Source organism: Geotrypetes seraphini, chromosome 11, assembly GCF_902459505.1.
Source record: "Geotrypetes seraphini chromosome 11, aGeoSer1.1, whole genome shotgun sequence".
Lineage (NCBI taxonomy): Eukaryota > Metazoa > Chordata > Amphibia > Gymnophiona > Dermophiidae > Geotrypetes > Geotrypetes seraphini.
The window spans coordinates 132,945,350-132,963,871 of NC_047094.1; the positions used below are offsets into that span (position 1 = coordinate 132,945,350).

At 49.1% G+C, this 18,522-nt stretch overlaps 1 protein-coding gene across 1 annotated transcript in view; it reads left to right on the forward strand.

The window, feature by feature from the left end:
* The window catches only part of SRSF6 (serine and arginine rich splicing factor 6), a 54,707-nt gene extending 36,408 nt beyond the window's left edge, over positions 1-18,299 (forward strand). The window contains exon 6 of the mRNA XM_033963106.1: positions 16,853-18,299. Within this exon, the coding sequence (XP_033818997.1) occupies positions 16,853-17,186 (334 nt within the window). The 3' untranslated portion in view covers positions 17,187-18,299. The remainder of the gene's footprint in view (positions 1-16,852) is intronic.
* Positions 18,300-18,522: the final 223 nt, after the last annotated feature.

The following is an 18,522-nucleotide window of genomic DNA, read 5'->3' on the forward strand; positions in this document are numbered from 1 at the left end:
AGGCCTCTTCAATGTCAAACCACCTCTGAAGCCTCCTCCAGTCGTCTGGGACCTGAATGTGGTTTTATCAGCACTCATGAAACCTCCGTTTGAGCCTCTTGCCACAACTTCACTCAAATTTCTTACATGGAAGGTGCTTTTCCTCATTGCCATCACCTCTGCCAGGAGGGTTAGTGAGCTGCATGCACTGGTTGCCGACCCACCTTTCACTGATTTTCACCATGACAAGGTGGTTCTGCGTACCCATCCTAAATTCCTTCCCAAGGTGGTCTCGGAATTTCACCTCAACCAGTCCATTGTGTTGCCTGTCTTTTTCCCTAAGCCCCATTCTCATCCTGGGGAACAGGCATTGCACACGCTGGACTGTAAGCGTGCCCTTGCTTACTACCTTGACAGTACCAGGGCTCACCGCTCATCTCCTCAGCTCCTTGTGTCCTTTGACCCTAACCGTCTAGGTCGTCCTGTCTCCAAACGGACGCTTTCCAACTGGCTTGCTGCCTGCATTGCGTTCTGTTATGCTCGGGCCAGTCTCTCACTGGAAGATGCTGTCACGGCCCACAGGGTCAGAGCTATGGCTGCTTCTGTGGCTTTCCTCCGTTCCACGCCCATTGAGGAAATCTGCAAGGCGGCCACTTGGTCCTCAGTTCACACATTCACTACTCACTACTGTCTGGATACCTTCTCCAGACGGGATGGGCACATCGGCCAATCTGTGTTACACAATTTATTTTCCTAATGGCCAACCATCCCTCCTCCCTCTCTTTTAGCTTGGAGGTCACCCATGCGTTAAGAATATGCTGCCTGCTTGTCCTGGGATAAAGCACAGTTACTTACCGTAACAGGTGTTATCCAGGGACAGCAGGCAGATATTCTTGCGTCCCACCCACCTCCCCGGGTTGGCTTCTTAGCTGGCTTATCTTAACTGGGGACCACGCACTCCTCCGTCGGGCGGGAAGGCACTCGCGCATGCGCGGTGCGGGCAACTAGAACTTTCTAGTGAAAAATGTCCGTACCGGGGCTCCGTCGGTGACCTCACCCATGCGTTAAGAATATCTGCCTGCTGTCCCTGGATAACACCTGTTACGGTAAGTAACTGTGCTTTCTGGTCTCGGAGCAGTTTGACTCTGGAGGGTGCTCTGAAAATTGCTAGCCATTTGACTGGCTCTAATGAGATTTAATTTCATTGGGTTGGGTTTTGTTTTGGGAGTGTGGTTTTTTTTTTTTTTTGGGGGGAGGGGGTTCATGTGTATTTACTTTGTATTCTGGATTAAATGACAAGCAGGATAATACCATAGTTGGGTGACATCACCAGAGCCTCAGTTTGGATGTTGTCTAGCATTCTAAACTTCTAGAAGCCTTTGGCAACTCTGACCATGTATGTGCATTTAAACCTTCCCACCTGCCAACAGCTGTGTGTTTTGAATTAACTTCAATTTTCTTACTAATTTCAAAGTTGAATTCAAATATAGAGAAGTAGAATAACAAAGTTGGGATAGCACATTTGAACAAAAGAGCAAAATGATCAAAATTTTCACTAGTCTAAGCTGTTTTATGGTATAGTGTCTTCCTCTATAAATTAGCAATCCGATTATCATATGTGAGACTGGAGCCTAGGGGGAATGACTCTAAGCTTTTAAACTTGAGGGCTTCAATTCCATGAGGGTGTTTCCCAGGACATCCGGTGAGAACTCACAGCAGCCAATCAGCTAGTGGCTCTGCGGGGGTAGGAACAAAGGAAGGTCACTCCTGCCATGATTCACCGGTGGACCTCCAGGGATACTTAAGGTATGCAGGGGAGGCAGGAGGGAGATAAAAATTAGAATCTGGCTGGGACATGAGGCGGGAGGGGTCCCGGCCACTGCTGGACTACCAGGTCTCATGGCAGGCCCAACAGAGGCCTGCAAACTTTTTTGGGGGGTCAGCGCTGATCCGAACATAAACAGACCCCCATTTTTTGGGGTCAAAAAATCTTGGTTTATATTTGAGTATACGTGATACATTCTCTCCAAACAGAACTGGTTATATAGAAACATAGAAAAATGACGGCAGATAAGGGCCATATAGCCCATCAAGTCTGCCCACACTATTTACCCACCCTCTTAGGTCTTCTGACCTCTTAAGTATAATTGTAATTATACTGTCACTCTACTGACCTGCTCATTGTAATTATACCGTCACTCTACTGACCCGCTCATTCAAGTCCTAGTGACCCTATCCTTGGCATGACCTCGTATGGATCCCACATGGGTATCCCATTTGTTCTTGAAGTCTGGGATGCTGCGTGCCTCGACCACCTGCACTGGAAGCTTGTTCCAATGCTCGATCACTCTCTCCGTGAAGAAGTACTTCCTGACGTCTCCACGAAACTTCCCTCCCCTGAGCTTGAGCGGATGTCCTCTTGTGGTCGAGGGTCCCCTGAGAAGAAAGATATCATCTTCCACCTCTACCCGTCCCGTGATGTACTTAAATGTCTCAATCATGTCTCCCCTCTCCCTACGCTCCTCGAGAGTGTAGAGCTGCAATTTGCTCAGTCTTTCCTCGTACGGGAGACCCTTTAGCCCCGAGACCATCCTGGTGGCCATCCGCTGAACTGATTCAATTCTGAGCACATCCTTACGGTAATGTGGCCTCCAGAATTGCACACAGTACTCCAGATGAGGTCTCACCATGGCTCTATACAATGGCATCATGACTTCAGGTTTCCTGTTGACGAAGCTTCTCTTGATACAACCTATCATCTGCCGTGCTTTAGATGAAGCCTTCTCCACTTGAGTGGCTGCTTTCATGTCAGCACTGATGATTACTCCCAAGTCTCGTTCTGCCGTAGTTCTGGTTAAAGTTTCTCCATTCAAGGTGTAAGTTTTACAAGGATTTCCGTTACCGAGATGCATGACCTTACATTTCTTGGCGTTAAAGCCCAGCTGCCATGTCAAGGACCAATTTTCTAAAGTACGCAGGTCTTGTTCCATCGCATCCTGTAGTTTATATCCGTTTACTATATTGCATAGTTTGGCGTCATCAGCGAATAAGGTTACTTTGCCTTGAAGCCCTTGAGTCAGATCCCCAATAAATAAGACTATATGCAAAATGGCTTGACGAACATAGTGTCCTGAAGAGGCATTCCCAATTCAGCACTCCACTTATGTACCTGGTCTGCATATATAATCTAAGGGTTAAAGATCCCAAATCTTATGTAGATGAGAAATACAGTAGAACCCCTACATCTTCTGTAAAAGAAAAACCTTCATTCCACAATGTTAACTGTATGTAACCATAAAATCCCCGGCCCCACCAGTAGAGTATTGGTAAGCACTGGATAAGATAAAAGCCTTCCTTATTCAGGACCTGGGCCAAGGAATTTATCCATCTTTTTGTTTAACCCAAACAGGATGGAGACAGTCATTGGTAAACACTTTGTCCAATTGGCTAGCAGACTGTATCTACTTGACTTTTGCCCAAGCTAATGTTATCTCTCAATGTAAGAGCCATGACTGAATCACTAGCCCACTTGGTTAGCCTCCACTGAGGATGCTTGCATAGCTTTGGTCTTCCACACATTCACTTCCCACTGCCTGCCTTGAACAGAATTCCCAATGCAACAGCCAGTTAAATTTGTTTGTCTACCCTTCTAAGTCCCTATTGACTGTTTTCCAGTGTGGCTGGTAGCTAGGGATTTCTGATTGTGGTAATTGATATCCTGCTTGCTCTGAAGAATAAGCAGTTATGCACTTGCAGCTGGTGTTCTCTGATGTGTTACCACAGACCCTCTAGAAGTTGTATTCAGTTTTTTTGAAGTTGGCTGCTGATTCTGTGCAAGTGAGGCAGGTGGGAAGGCATTTGTGGTAGGAGCTGCCAAAGGCTTCTAGAAGTTTAGAAAGCTGAGTATAGTGTCTGCACCAGGGCCTTAGTCAGTGATATGTAACTGGTATTCTTTAGCACTCTCCAGACCAGTAGAGGTTAACTTTACGAATGGGTATATATCTAATCATGACCAGCAGGTGGAGACTGAAAACAAAACTTTGGGACAGTATATCCTAGCCCCTCCTCTCTATTTCCCTCAGTCTTCTTTCAGTCTCCAGCAGGTGTTGATGTGATCTGTACCCATCTCTCTTGGTAGGGCTGTTGGAATTTGTTTAGGGGGTTTATTGTCCCTGTTTTTAGCCGGACGGAGCTTGGTCGGGCCCTGTTTGGGGGTCCGTCCGACCTCGGGGGTGTCAAACCCGGCGGGTCACGAGCGGGGTCCCTCCCCCCACTTCCTCCACCTCCCCACATTTTTTTAGAGGAGCCTCAGCAGTATCCCTTGCCCCCTAAATCAAGCAAGGCATATTGCTTCGAGAGCCTGTGGAGTCTGTTCTGTAAAAAAAAAAAAAAAAAAAAAAATCCTGAGGTAGTGCTGGTCTGGAGGGTTGTATCCCTTTAAGAAAACTGTATTTTACTGTATTTTTTTCATGTAACCAGCACTTTTTTATAGCTAGGTCGCGTATGGAGCAATTGTGCCCTTCTCTGGGGGAGTAGGCCACAATTTTAGTCCAGCCGCGAGGCACTCGCGGCCGGCCTGAACTCGGCGGTTTGGGTCGGTGAGGTGGTGGAGCTCCGTCGGCAGCGGCTGCAGGCGCCCAGAGCTCCCCGCCGATGGTGCCTCGCGAGTCGGCTTGGAGCAGTGGGGAAGCCCGGTCTTCCACAACCGCCCACGGAGGGATTCCCCGAAGGATTCCCTCTCAGCTGATTTTTTGACAGCTGATGCCGGCTTGCCTGCTTTAGCGGCTGAGACTATTCAGGTTTCTCAGCCGCTTCAGGCTATGGAGGGAGCTTTTTTGGCGGGAAAACCGCCATCTTCTCTGTCTGGCCCCTCCATTTTGTCTTCCACCTCAGGTGACCTTCCCCCTGTTTTGACTATGCAGGGGCAAGGTTCTGCTGGGTCCCCTGCTGTGGCAGGGAGTCCCTTGGGACCCTCGGGGGGTTTTTCTCCTGAATTTTTCTTTTCTTTATGCAGAGCCTATTTTCAGGCGGCTGGGGGTCCCGGTTGCGCCCAGGGGGTTTCGGGGGGTGGGTTTTCCTCCGCGCTCCCTGCGGCTTTGCCTCTTTCGTCTGGCGTGACGTCACCTCCGCCGCCTCCCTTGTCCAAGCGTCCGCGGGTGTCGTGGGACGAGAATTTGTGGTCGGAGGAACGGGTCGGTCTGGAGGAGGACCTGGACCCTTCTGAGGAGTTCCAGGACTCTCTGGAGGGGACGGAAGCTGGCGGCGGGTTGTCGGATTTCCCGTTCTCCAGTGACGAGGCGTCCGTGGTGCGCCTTTTTCAGAAAGATGAGCTGCCTGACCTTATTCAACAGGTTTCTACGGTTTTGCGTTTTGAGGACGCGCCGCCGGAGACTCCGCGTGTGGGGGACCCCCTGTTACGGGGGATCCGTTCCGTTTCCCGCTTTTTTCCTATGCATCAGGATATTCGGGATATTATTCTGGAGCAGTGGAAAACGCCGGAGGCGCCGTTTCGGCTGGCGCGCAGCATGGCTCGCCTGTATCCCATTCCTGAAGGGGATCGGGCTACGTTAGCTTCGCCAGTCGTGGATGCGGTGGTCTCGGCAATTTCCAAGCGGCATACCGTGCCTGTTGAGGGCGGTTCTGCCTTGCGGGACCCTGAGGAGCGCAAATTGGAGAGCATCCTTAAGCAAAATTTTCAGGTCTCTGCCTTTGGGGTCCAGGCGGCTATTTGTGGGGGACTGGTCGCTCGCGCCGTGTTTCGGTGGGCGGAGCGGGTCTTGGATCGAGAGTCTGACGACTGGTCTCTGGTGGATCAGGAGGTTGCGAAGATTGAGATGGCGGCCTCATTCCTCTCAGATGCTCTATATGACTTGGTGCGGATATCGGCTAAGTCTATGGCTTTTGGCGTGGCCGCAAGGCGTGTGTTGTGGCTGCGCGCTTGGGCGGCGGATGCTGCGTCCAAAGCTAAGCTTACTAAATTTCCCTTTCGGGGGTCGTTTTTGTTTGGAGAGGACTTGGATAAGTTGATTCAGACTCAGTCGGACTCGAAAGTTCCCCGTCTGCCGGAGGACCGTGCCCGCCCGGCGTCTCGGGGGGGTGCGGCCCGGGGGCGTTTGCGGGATTTTCGCAAGTATCGCCCTGGGCGTGGGGCTGCTTCTTTCCAGTCTCCGGGATTTTCCCGGGGTCGGTTCTTCCAGCGCATGCAGCCCTTTCGGGGGGCCCGTCGGGGGGCAGGGAATCCCTCCGCCGGTTCCCCCGCTTCCCGTCCTGCACAATGACGCCTTGCCGGCGCCCCCTTTGGTTCCGGTGGGGGCTCGGCTGCGCGAATTTTTCCCCAAATGGGCCGAGATCACGTCCGATCAGTGGGTCCTGGAGGTGGTGCGGGACGGTTATGCCCTGGAGTTCGCCCGCTCTCTGCCGGATTTTTTCCTCGCTTCTCCGGGGAAGACGCAGGCTTTTCGCCAGACCCTTCAGCGCTTGCTAGATCTCAGGGCAGTTGTTCCGGTGCCCCCTCCGGAGTGGGGCACGGGCAGGTACTCCATTTACTTTGTGGTGCCCAAAAAGGAGGGGACTTTTCGGCCCATCCTCGATTTAAAAGGGGTCAACAGGGCTCTCAAGATTCCCTCTTTCCGTATGGAAACTCTGCGGTCGGTCATTCTGGCGGTTCAGCCGGGGGAGTTTCTCACTTCTCTCGATCTGACGGAGGCCTACTTGCATGTTCCCATTTGGGCCTCTCATCAGCGTTTCCTGCGCTTTGCGATCTTGGGTCGGCACTTTCAGTTCTGTGCGCTTCCCTTTGGGCTGGCCACGGCTCCTCGGACGTTCACCAAGGTGATGGTGGTCGTCGCGGCAGCCTTGCGGTCGGAGGGTATCCTGGTACACCCCTACCTGGACGACTGGTTAATTCTGGCAAAGTCATTGCAGGAAAGCTCCCGGGTTACTGCTCGGGTGGTGGAGTTTCTCCGGTCGCTGGGCTGGGTGGTCAACCTTTCCAAGAGTCGGTTGGTCCCGGCTCAGCGTCTGGAGTACCTAGGGGTGCTGTTCGACACCTCCTTGGGGAAGGTCTTCCTCCCAGAGGGCCGGGTGAGCAAATTGCAATCTCAGATTCGCCTGCTTTTGGCGTCCCGGTGTCCTCGGGCGCGAGATTTCCTCCAGGTCTTGGGGTCGATGGCGGCGTCCCTGGACGTGGTGAGGTGGGCGCGGGCCCACATGCGTCCTCTCCAGTATGCTCTGCTCCGGAGGTGGTCTCCCCAGAGGCACGGGATGGATGTTCCGGTTCCCCTGCGAGGCTTGGCGCGCTGCAGTCTACGTTGGTGGCTCCAGACCCCTCACCTAGTTCAGGGGGTGGGTCTGGATCTCCCGCAGTGGACGGTGCTCCTGACGGATGCGAGTCTCCTGGGTTGGGGGGCTCAGTGTTTGGGTCACTCAGCTCAGGGCACCTGGTCCGCGGAGGAGGCCGCCTGGTCGATCAACGTGTTGGAGACCAGAGCGGTCCGTCTGGCGCTGTTGGCTTTCCACTCCCTGTTGCTGGGCAAGTCGGTCAGAGTGCTGTCGGACAATTCCACGTCGGTGGCTTATGTCAATCGTCAGGGGGGCACCAAGAGCACTCAGGTGGCGCAGGAGGCGGCTCTGCTCATGGTTTGGGCGGAATCCCATCTGCTGGACCTCTCGGCCTCTCATATAGCCGGGGTAGAAAATGTTCAGGCAGACTTCCTCAGTCGTCACTTCCTAGATCCAGGAAAGTGGTGTCTCGGCGCTGAGGCGTTTCAGTTGATAGTGCAGGCTTGGGGGCAGCCCCTGATGGACCTGATGGCCACGGGTGGCAACGCCAAAGTGCCCCGCTTCTTCAGTCGTCGCAGGGACGGTCTGGCCGAGGGTCTGGATGCTCTGGTCCAGCAGTGGCCAATGGAGGGGCTGTTGTATGTGTTCCCTCCTTGGCCGCTGGTGGGCAGGGTGCTTCTTCGCATTGTTCACCATCCGGGTTTGGTGGTGCTGGTGGCGCCGGATTGGCCTCGCCGTCCGTGGTATGCGGATCTGGTGAGGCACCTGGTAGCGGATCCTCTTCCTCTGCCTCTCTCGGACGACCTTCTGATGCAGGGTCCCATTCCCATGTTCGACCCGTCTCCCTTCTGTCTTACGGCGTGGCTCTTGAAAGGGGTCGCCTTAGCAAGAAGGGATATTCAGACAAGGTGATCTCTACACTGTTGGGGTCCCGGAGGCTTTCTACCTCTCGGGCTTATGTGCGGGTTTGGCGTCTCTTTGAGGAATGGTGTCGGGCGCGGGGAGTGACCTCTTTTCGCGCTTCTCTGCCTAACATTCTGGAGTTCTTGCAGGATGGCCTGGATAGAGGCCTGGCTTGGTCTTCTCTCCGGGTTCATCTTGCGGCCCTGTCGGCTTTTCGAGGGTTGGTGTCAGGTCAGCGTTTATCGGCTCTTCCTGATGTGATTCGGTTTTTGCGGGCGGCCAAGTTGCTTAGGCCTCCCCTACGGCCCTCGGTTCCCTCTTGGGATCTTAATCTGGTTCTCTCTGTTTTGGTGCGTCCGCCTTTCGAGCCCTTGGACGACTGTTCTTTGAAGGACCTTACTTTGAAGGCGGTCTTTTTGGTGGCCATTACTTCTGCTAGGCGTGTTTCTGAGCTGCAGGCTTTCTCTTGTAGGGCTCCCTTCTTGGAGTTTTCTAGGGAGCGGGTTGTCTTGCGGCCTGTTCCTTCCTTTCTGCCGAAGGTTGTTTCTCCTTTTCATGTCAATCAATCGGTGGTTCTCCCGGTCTTGGGTGGTCGGGAGGGCTCTTCTGAGCAACGGCAGCTGCGCAAGTTGGATGTCGGTCGGGTCCTTCGCTCTTATGTGCAGCGGACCCAGGAATTCCGGAAGTCCGATCATCTCTTTGTCCTCCTGGCGGGTCCTCGTCGGGGAGCTGGCGCTTCTAAGGCTACTATTGCGCGCTGGATCAAGGAGACGATTGCTTCCGCTTATCTTCTGAAACAGCAGCCTGTTCCGGAGTTTCTCAAGGCTCATTCCACTCGGGGTCAGGCGGCTTCTTGGGCTGAGTCGTCGCTCGTGCCTCCAGTGGATATTTGTAAGGCTGCGGTTTGGTCCTCCTTGCATTCCTTTGTTCGTCATTATCGGGTTGATGTGCAGGCGCGTCGGGACGCGGTGTTCGGTGAGCGTGTACTGGTATCGGCCCTTCGGGGGTCCCGCCCGTGAGAGGGACTGCTTTGGTACGTCCCATTCGTAAAGTTAACCTCTACTGGTCTGGAGAGTGCTAAAGAAGGAGAAATTAGGTTCTTACCTGCTAATTTACTTTCTTTTAGCTTCTCCAGACCAGTAGAGGTCCCCACCCTGTCTGTTGTTGTTGTTGTTGGGGCTGTTGCGCGGGCAGTTTTTGGTTTTTGCTGCGGGTTCTAGTATTTTTCTAGGGCCGGGGAGAAGTGAAGAACAGCGGCTGTGGCTCGGCTGGCTTAGCTGGCGAGCTGTGGGGACATTCTTCCTTCGGGAATTTCTCCTCTGCATTTTCCAACAGCATTTTGGGTATGTTATTTATTACTCCTTTCGGAGTATTGTTTTTTCTCTCTGTTGTTTTCCAGTTCTTGGTTCTGCTTGGCTATTCGGCAGACTGAGGGAAATAGAGAGGAGGGGCTAGGATATACTGTCCCAAAGTTTTGTTTTCAGTCTCCACCTGCTGGTCATGATTAGATATATACCCATTCGTAAAGTTAACCTCTACTGGTCTGGAGAAGCTAAAAGAAAGTAAATTAGCAGGTAAGAACCTAATTTCTCCATTTTTGTTCTGCTGTCCTTAGAGAGCACCTTGTACAGGTGAGTAACTGCTTTATTGCCATAAATAAAAACATAAAATGAAGAAATATATACATCCTGACTAAGGCCCTGGTGCAGACACTATATATATATATACACACATATATACATATATACATATATACATATATATATATATATATACATATATATATATATACATACATACATACACATATATATATATATATACACACACACACGGCAGGTAATAATAATAACAGTTTATATACCGCAGGACCGTGAAGTTCTATGCGGTTTACAATGAATTAGAAAGATTCTATGAATTACATTACATTAGGGACTTCTATTCCGCCTATACCTTGCAGTTCAAGGCGGATTACAAAAGAGCTAACTGGCCTTTTCCAGTGAAGTTACAACAGTTGTGGGTTTTTTGGTTTTTTTTGTTACAAGGGAGGAGAGGTACCCTGGATTAATTCCAGAAGAACTTGCAAATTGGATATTTAATTGACTGTACATTACTGTGTGATATAACAAAATAGATTACAGTTAGAGTACAAATAAGATTGTTATATTTCAGGGATCTGAATACTTGGTTGGTGTTTTGGGGAGGAAGAGATTATTTAAGTGGAGGTTTTGGGGGAGAATTTATCTAGGAGGAGGGGGAAGGGTTGGGTTAAGATATCTGGATAAATTTTTTGAAAAATAGGAGTTTTGAAGTCGCCCGTTGCCGTCAACAGGTTGGAGATGGAGTGATTAAGTTTTGCTGCTTGCGTCGCCAGAAGGTTATCAAACATCTTTTTGCGCTGAGTGCCCTTGAGTGGAGGGAAGGCAAAAGTTTTTTTGTCATGAGGTAAGGATCTGGTTTAGGCGGTTGTTTAGATAGGGGGGGCGGAGCCGTTTAATGCTTTGAATAATAGACAGTAGAATTTGAATTGAATTCGTGCTTACATAGGTAGCCAGTGAGTCTAGGAAGGTAGTTGTAATATGATCATATTTTCTCAGGGAGTAGATCAGTCTGAGGGCAGTGTTTTGTATAGTCTGAAGTTGTTTTATCATGTTGGCAGGACAAGGTAGATAGAGGGAATTGCAATAGTCCAGTAGACCTAAGACTAGGGATTGGATAATTAGCCTGAATTGTGCTGGGTCGAAGAATTTTCTTTTACGTAGATTTCTCATAATTAAAAAAGCTTTCTGGGATGTTTATTGATTTGAGACTGCATTGTGCAGCATCTGTCTATCGTTACTCCTAGGAGTTTGAGTTTGGGCTGTATTGGATATTTGGTGTTTTTAATTTTCAGTTCTGTAATGGTGGGAGTTTTGGCCTTTTCGAGCAGAAGGAATTTTGTTTTATCTGAATTTAGTTTCAGTTTGTGGTCTACCATCCATTTTTCCACTGCATCTAGGGTTATTTCCAGTTTTGCTGTAGTGGTGGGCTCTGATGGGTCGAAGGGGAGGAGTATGGTGATGTCATCTGCGTAGCTGAAGGATGTAACATTTAAGTTATCTAAAGTGGCTCCAAGGGAGGAAATAAAGAGGTTGAAGAGCATAGGTGATAGAGGTGATCCTTGTGGAACTCCGCATGGGTTGGACCATGGTTCTGATTTGATATTATTGGACTTTACCCTGTAGGATCTTGATTTGAGGAATCCTTGGAACCAATTGTAGACCTTGCCTGAGATCCCAATGGCGTCAAGTATCTGTAGCAGTATGGGGTGGTCGACCAGGTCAAATGCTGCGGAGAGGTCAAGTTGGATTAGCATCATCTTTTTGCCTTTGCTAATTTGCTGTTGAGCTGTGTCTAGTAGTGTTTCTGTGCTGTGGTTGGTTCGAAATCCTGATTGTGAGGGGTGAAGTAGGTTATCCCAGGACAAGCAGGCAGCATATTCTTGACTGATGGGTGACGGCACCGACGGAGCCCCGGTACGGACAATTTTAGAGTGATTGCACTCTAAGAACTTTAGAAAGTTCTAGCTAGGCCGCACCGCGCGTGCGCCTTCCCGCCCAACAGAGGCGCGCGGTCCCCAGTTTTCTTAATTCCGCGGAGCTAAGAAGACGCGTGTTTCCAACGGCTGTTGGAAGTTTTTTCTCTTTCACTTGCCTTCCCGCTCGCGTGTATTTTTCTCTTCACAGGCAACAATCTTCATATCAAAGGAGGTTTTCTGCTCGACCGGCTCAGCCTCATCCCCCTCAACCTCGCAGACAATGTCAACAGCAGCAACAGGCACATCAGCAACAACAGCCTACTGTAAAGCCTGCTCCTCAACCTAAGCCGACACAGCCCTTTTGACTCTCTTCTCCAGGGCATTGCCAGTCTTCCTCCCTCATGTCCTCTACCTCAGCCCATAGGAGGTTGACTACAGGTTTTTCTTTCTCGCTGGGAAGCAATCACCTCCGACCAGTGGGTACTTGCTATCATCGCCCACGGCTACTCCCTAAACTTTCAGACTCCTCCACCATTAAGTCTGCCAAAAGAGTCTGCTTCCAACAAGGCTCAGTCCCTCCTCCTCGCTCAGGAGGTTCAATCCCTCCTTCTTCTCAATGCCATCGAACCAGTTCCTCTAGACCAGCAAGGCCTGGGTTTTTATTCCCGGTACTTTCTCGTACCCAAAAAGACCGGAGATCTCAGACCAATATTAGATCTCAGGGATCTCAACAAATGTCTGGTCAAGGAGAAGTTCAAGATGTTATCTCTTGCCACCCTATACCCTCTTCTCTCTCAGGAAGACTGGCTATGTTCCCTCGATCTCAAGGAGGCGTATACTCACATTCCAATTCATCTGACGTCCAGACAATATCTTCGCTTCCTTGTCAACCAACATCATTACCAATACAAGGTGTTACCCTTCGGCCTAGCCTTGTCTCCCAGGGTATTCACCAAATGTCTGATTGTGGTCGCAGCTTATCTCCGCTCCCACAACTTTCAAGTCTTCCCTTATCTGGACGACTGGCTCATCAAGGCTCATTCTCCTCGGGCCGTTCAGATTGCCACCAATCAGACCATTCACTTCCTTCGACTTGTTGGGGTTCGAAATCAATCTACCCAAGTCGCACCTCATTCCAACTCAGCGACTTCAATTCATTGGAGCCATTCTGGATACTATTCGAATGAGGGCATTTCTTCCTCCAAACCGCCTTCACACCATCCTTCATCTCTGCCAGCAGGTGTTCCAGCAAACTTCCATCTCTGCAAATCACATGATGGTGCTCTTGGGACACATGGCCTCCACAGTACATGTCACATCCTTCGCACGTCTCCACCTGCGTACTCCTCAATGGACCTTAGCGACCCAGTGGTCCCAAGCGACGGATCCTTGTTCACAACTCATATCTGTGACCTCGTCTCTTCGACAGTCGCATCTTTGGTGGTTGACATCCTCAAATCTATCCAGAGGTCTGCTGTTCCATCTACCTCCTCATCAACTGGTCATCACCACGGATTCCTCCCCCTATGCATGGGGAGCTCACTTGAACGAGTTCCAAACTCAGGGGTTTTGGACCGCCCAGGAAAAGAAACACCACATCAATTTCCTGGAACTCAGAGTGATGTTTTACGCCCTCAAAGCTTTTCAACATCTTCTCTTTCCTCAGGTACTACTCATTTGCACAGACAACCAAGTTGCAATGTACTACATCAACAAACAGGGAGGGACGGGATCCCGTCCCTTGTGTCAGGAAGCTCAAAGGATTTGGACCTGGGCGACTGCTCGTCACCTATTCCTGAAGGCAGTCTACATCCAAGGGGAACAGAATTGCTTAGCAGACAATCTCAGCAGAATTCTTCAACCTCACGAATGGACTCTCGACCCCTCGACTCTCCAGTCCATTTTCTCTCAGTGGGGCACACCTCAAGTGGATCTTTTTGCAGCTCCCCACAACCATCAACTGCCCCTGTTTTGCTCCAGACTTTACTCTCCTCACCGTCTGGAACCCGATGCATTTCTCCTGGATTGGACCAATCTCTTCCTTTATGCATTCCCTCCTCTTCCGCTCATGCTGCGCACATTATTCAAGCTCAAGAGAGAACAAGCCACCATGATTCTCATCGCTCCACGGTGGCCCAGACAGCATTGGTTCTCCCTTCTGCTTCAACTCAGTTCCAGGGAACTCATACCTCTTCCACTGTTTCCTTCACTACTTACACAGCATCAGCAAACGCTACTTCATCCCAGCTTAGTCTCTGCACCTGACAGCTTGGTTTCTCTCGGGCTGACTTCGGCTCACGCTCTCCTTTCTCAGCCTGTCCGTTCTATTATTGATGCCTCCAGGAAACCGTCTACTCTTCAATGTTACCAACAAAAGTGGTCTCTGTTTTCTTCCTGGTGCCTGTTACATCATCATAATCCCATGTCTACAGCAGTGGGACTAGTGTTGGACTATCTTTTGTCCTTATCTGACTCTGGTCTTAAATCCTCTTCGATAAGAGTTCACCTTAGTGCTATTGCAGCTTTTCATGAGCCGATTCATGGAAAACCCCTCTCAGCTCATCCCTTAGTTTCAAGGTTCATGAAGGGCCTTTTCAATGTGAAGCCACCTCTTAAGGCCCCTCCTGTTGTATGGGATCTTAATGTGGTTCTTTCTGCGTTAATGAAGCCTCCTTTCGAGCCTTTGGCCACAACGCATTTTAAATTTCTAACTTGGAAAGTGGTCTTTCTGATAGCTCTCACTTCTGCCAGGAGGGTCAGTGAGCTCCATGCATTGGTGGCTGATCCACCTTTCACTGTTTTTCACCATGATAAGGTCGTCCTTCGTACACATCCAAAATTCCTTCCTAAGGTTGTGTCTGAGTTTCACCTTAACCAATCCATCGTTCTACCTGTTTTTTTCCCAAAGCCTCATTCTAATCCAGGTGAACAGGCTTTGCATACCTTGGATTGTAAACGTGCTCTGGCTTACTATCTTGATCGCACCAAACCTCACAGATCATCTCCTCAACTGTTTTTGTCCTTTGATCCTAACAAGTTGGGTCATCCTGTATCTAAACGCACTCTGTCCAATTGGCTTGCTGCTTGCGTTTCATTCTGTTATGCTCAGTCGGGCCTGACACTGGAAGGTTCTGTCACGGGCCACAAGATTAGAGCTATGGCAGCGTCTGTAGCTTTCCTCCGTTCCACTCCTATTGAGGAAATCTGCAAGGCTGCTACTTGGTCCTCAGTTCATACTTTTACATCTCACTATTGTCTGGATGCATTCTCCAGACGGGATGGACACTTCGGCCAATCTGTTTTACAAAATTTGTTTTCCTAATGGCCAACCTTCCCTCCATCCCTCTTTTTGTTAGCTTGGAGGTCACCCATCAGTCAAGAATATGCTGCCTGCTTGTCCTGGGATAAAGCACAGTTACTTACCGTAACAGGTGTTATCCAGGGACAGCAGGCAGATATTCTTGCGTCCCACTCACCTCCCCGGGTTGGCTTCTTAGCTGGCTTATCCTAACTGGGGACCGCGCGCCTCTGTCGGGCGGGAAGGCACTCGCGCACGTGCGGTGTGGTCTAGCTAGAACTTTCTAAAGTTCTTAGAGTGCAATCACTCTAAAATTGTCCGTACCGGGGCTCCGTCGGTGCCGTCACCCATCAGTCAAGAATATCTGCCTGCTGTCCCTGGATAACACCTGTTACGGTAAGTAACTGTGCTTTATGGTCTTCCAGGTAGTTGGTGAGGTATTGTGCAACTAGACCTTCTATTATTTTAATGTATATTGGTATTGAAGCGATTGGTCTGTAGTTGGAGGGGTTATCTATTGGGCCTTTGTGGTCTTTCATGATTGGGGTGATTATGATCTCTCCAAAGTCTTCTGTTAATGTGGTTTGAATCCATAGCATAAGGTTGGCTCTGAATGTGGTGGAGGAGTTTGATAACAGGTAGGTGGGGCAGTTATTTAGAATGAATTACAATGAATTAGAAAGATTCAATGCGGTTTACAATTAATTAGAAGATTCTACAAATTGAATGGAACATTCATAGCTAGAGATTAGTGGTTGACAGTTTACAGGTACTCACCCCTGGGCCACCATTGCTGAGTGCTCGTTTATCGGGGCAGTGCTCGGTTTACGAGACAAAAGTTTGCTGAGTGTTTTGCTCATAACATATATACACACAGTGGAACCTTGGTTTACGAGCATAATTTGTTCCAGAAGCATGCTCGTAAACCAAACTGCTCGTATATCAAAGCAAGTTTCCCCATAGGAAGTAAGGGAAACTGCTTTGATTGGTTCCACCTCCTCCCCCCGCCCCCAACGAGGCTACCGGCGCTGCTCCATTCTCCCCCCCTTGAGGAATCTGACGCTGTTCCAAACCCCTCCCCACGATCCAGCTTCCCCCCTGCTCGCATTGCCCCCCCCTCCACCGCGATCCTACTTTCCCCCTCCTGAGTAGTTAATGACACCCTTTACCCGACTTGGCATCAGTGCCGGTGCCCGAAGATCCTCCCTCTTCAGGCGCAGCTGGGCAGTGCATCGGAGATCCTCCTCCTTCTTCTGGGCTGGGCTGGGCTGGACTGGCTTTGAGCATTTGCGCATGCTCAAAGCCTTCTGGTCTCGCTCTCTCCGAGATTGAGAGTGAGACCTGAAGGCTTTGAGCATGCTCAAAGCCAGCCCAGACCAGAAGGAGGATCTACGATGCACCGCCCAGCCCAGGCCGCGCCAGAAGAGTGAGGATCTTCAGGCACTGGTGCCAAGTCGGGTAAAGGGTGTCATTGATTGCTGGGGGGGGGGTGGATAGGATCGCGGTGGAGGGAGGGCAACGCGAGCGGGGGGGGGGGGGCCCTCGTACAGTGAGGCAAGCTCAGTTTACGAGGCACCAAGTTTGCGAATGTTTTGCTCATCTTGCAAAACACTCGCAAACTGGTGCACTCGTAAACTGAGGTACCACTGTGTGTGTGTGTGTCAAGTACATTAAATTATTCCATTAAAAAAAGTGGGTTTTTTTTAAATGGAGTAATTTAATGTACTTGATTAGCTTTCAAAGGTGTAACCCCTTCTTCCTCAGAGCAAAATATTGAAATGGTAAGACAATTGTGCCTCTCCATGCTGTTGATTAATTCTGTAATGTACAAACTTGTGTAGTATCATAACTTTCAACCTCTTATCTGAATCCAGGTCCAGAAGCAAAGGGCATTCACGTTCAAGATCTGAAACCAGGAAATCCAGATCTAAGAGCAAGTCCAAGCCCCAGTCAGAAGCAGGATCTCCTTCCCGCAGTGCATCTGTAGAGAAATCAAAGTCTCGCAGCAGGTCCAGATCCCCGACGCCTCAAGAAAATGGGAGAGGAGATGCTAGATCTAAATCCAGATCCCAAAGCAAATCCCATTCCAATTCACCCATCCCAATCTTTGATCAACCTGAGTCTCCAGCCACAGGAGTTATATGTTGTTCTAAGACCCATTCAAAATCTAGGTCTAGGTCTAGGTCCAGGTCCAGCTCCAGAGATTAAAACCAGCAGTGCAGTTATCGTAACCTTGCACATTTGAGACTTTCCATTCTTAACAGGCCACTAGTGTTTAATGTTAATGCATCATATGTGAAAGGGAGAAGCCTTGAAACCAGTAGTGGCATGAAGGTTTAACTTTTTTTCTCTAATTCCTGAAAACATGAGGTCACGAATGAGAGTGACAAATGAGCCATTTTTCCTCATTTGTAAAACTTCAGCTCATTGGTTTTTACCATTTCAGCAGGAATAACTTAAGTTGCTGGTGGGGCTCAAGCTTTTTATTTTTAATTTTTTTTTCTGTTAAGAGTACAAGAGCTTTAAACTATCTTAGCATGTCTTTGAGGGCCGTTTCATGCTAAACAAAATGTAGGAAAATTCAGCAAAGATGGTTCTGTAGAGTTAGCCCAATCAAATACATGACCCTTAGTGCGTGCTTAAATGGTGTAAGCACATCACCACCTTCCTCTAAAAGTGTAAATAGGCTATACCTTAAAAAGGGCATGTAATGGGGCCAGCAAAACATATTGTAAGGAATGGGTTTCTTCTGGTACAACCATCCCCCCCCACCACTACCCACAAGTGTAACTATTGATGTCTATGCCTAAAATAGAATCTCTTGTACTCCTATTTTTTTTAATTATGGTCTTGTGCTGTTTCCTACTTGAGATGGGTATTCTAAACCTGTAATATCCATTTCTTTTCCACATGACAATGATGTGCTTTAGGTTTTGACTTGGACAAAATTTTAAGGGGCACTTCAGAATCTGACTGCTCCTGATGGGATGTGTACTCTGCTGTTTTGTAGGGGTAGGAGAGAAACAGAATAAATGGAAACTGTCACTCCTTTTTGTTTAATGTACAAGATTGGCACAATTTCAAACTAAAGAATCATCTGATTTGATTTCATACATGTAAATCTTTTTTTACCATGCTTCCTGGAGCAAAACTTCATTCTAAGAAGTCTGCTACTTCCAGTTACTTCCCACTTGGGGAATGAATCTACCTGTCAATCCCTGTATACCTAACTGAATAGCAGCATATATTAGGAACTGCCTTGTAATCTTTAAACACTGTGGAGTTTGACTTGTATAAAATTAAAGTGAATTAAAAACCTTGCAGGATCTCTTTAATATCATGGATGAATTGTAAAGAAGGGTCACAATATTTAGAAGCAGACTAATGTGTATAAGAGTTTCACCCTGCATGTTTTTCAGTAGTCTAGGGTGGTAGTTCCCAAATTTGGTCCTGGAGCCACCCCAGTCAGGCCAGGTTTTCAGGATATCTAATGAATATTTGTCTGAAATTTGCATGCAAACTCACAAACATCCATTGTGGATAT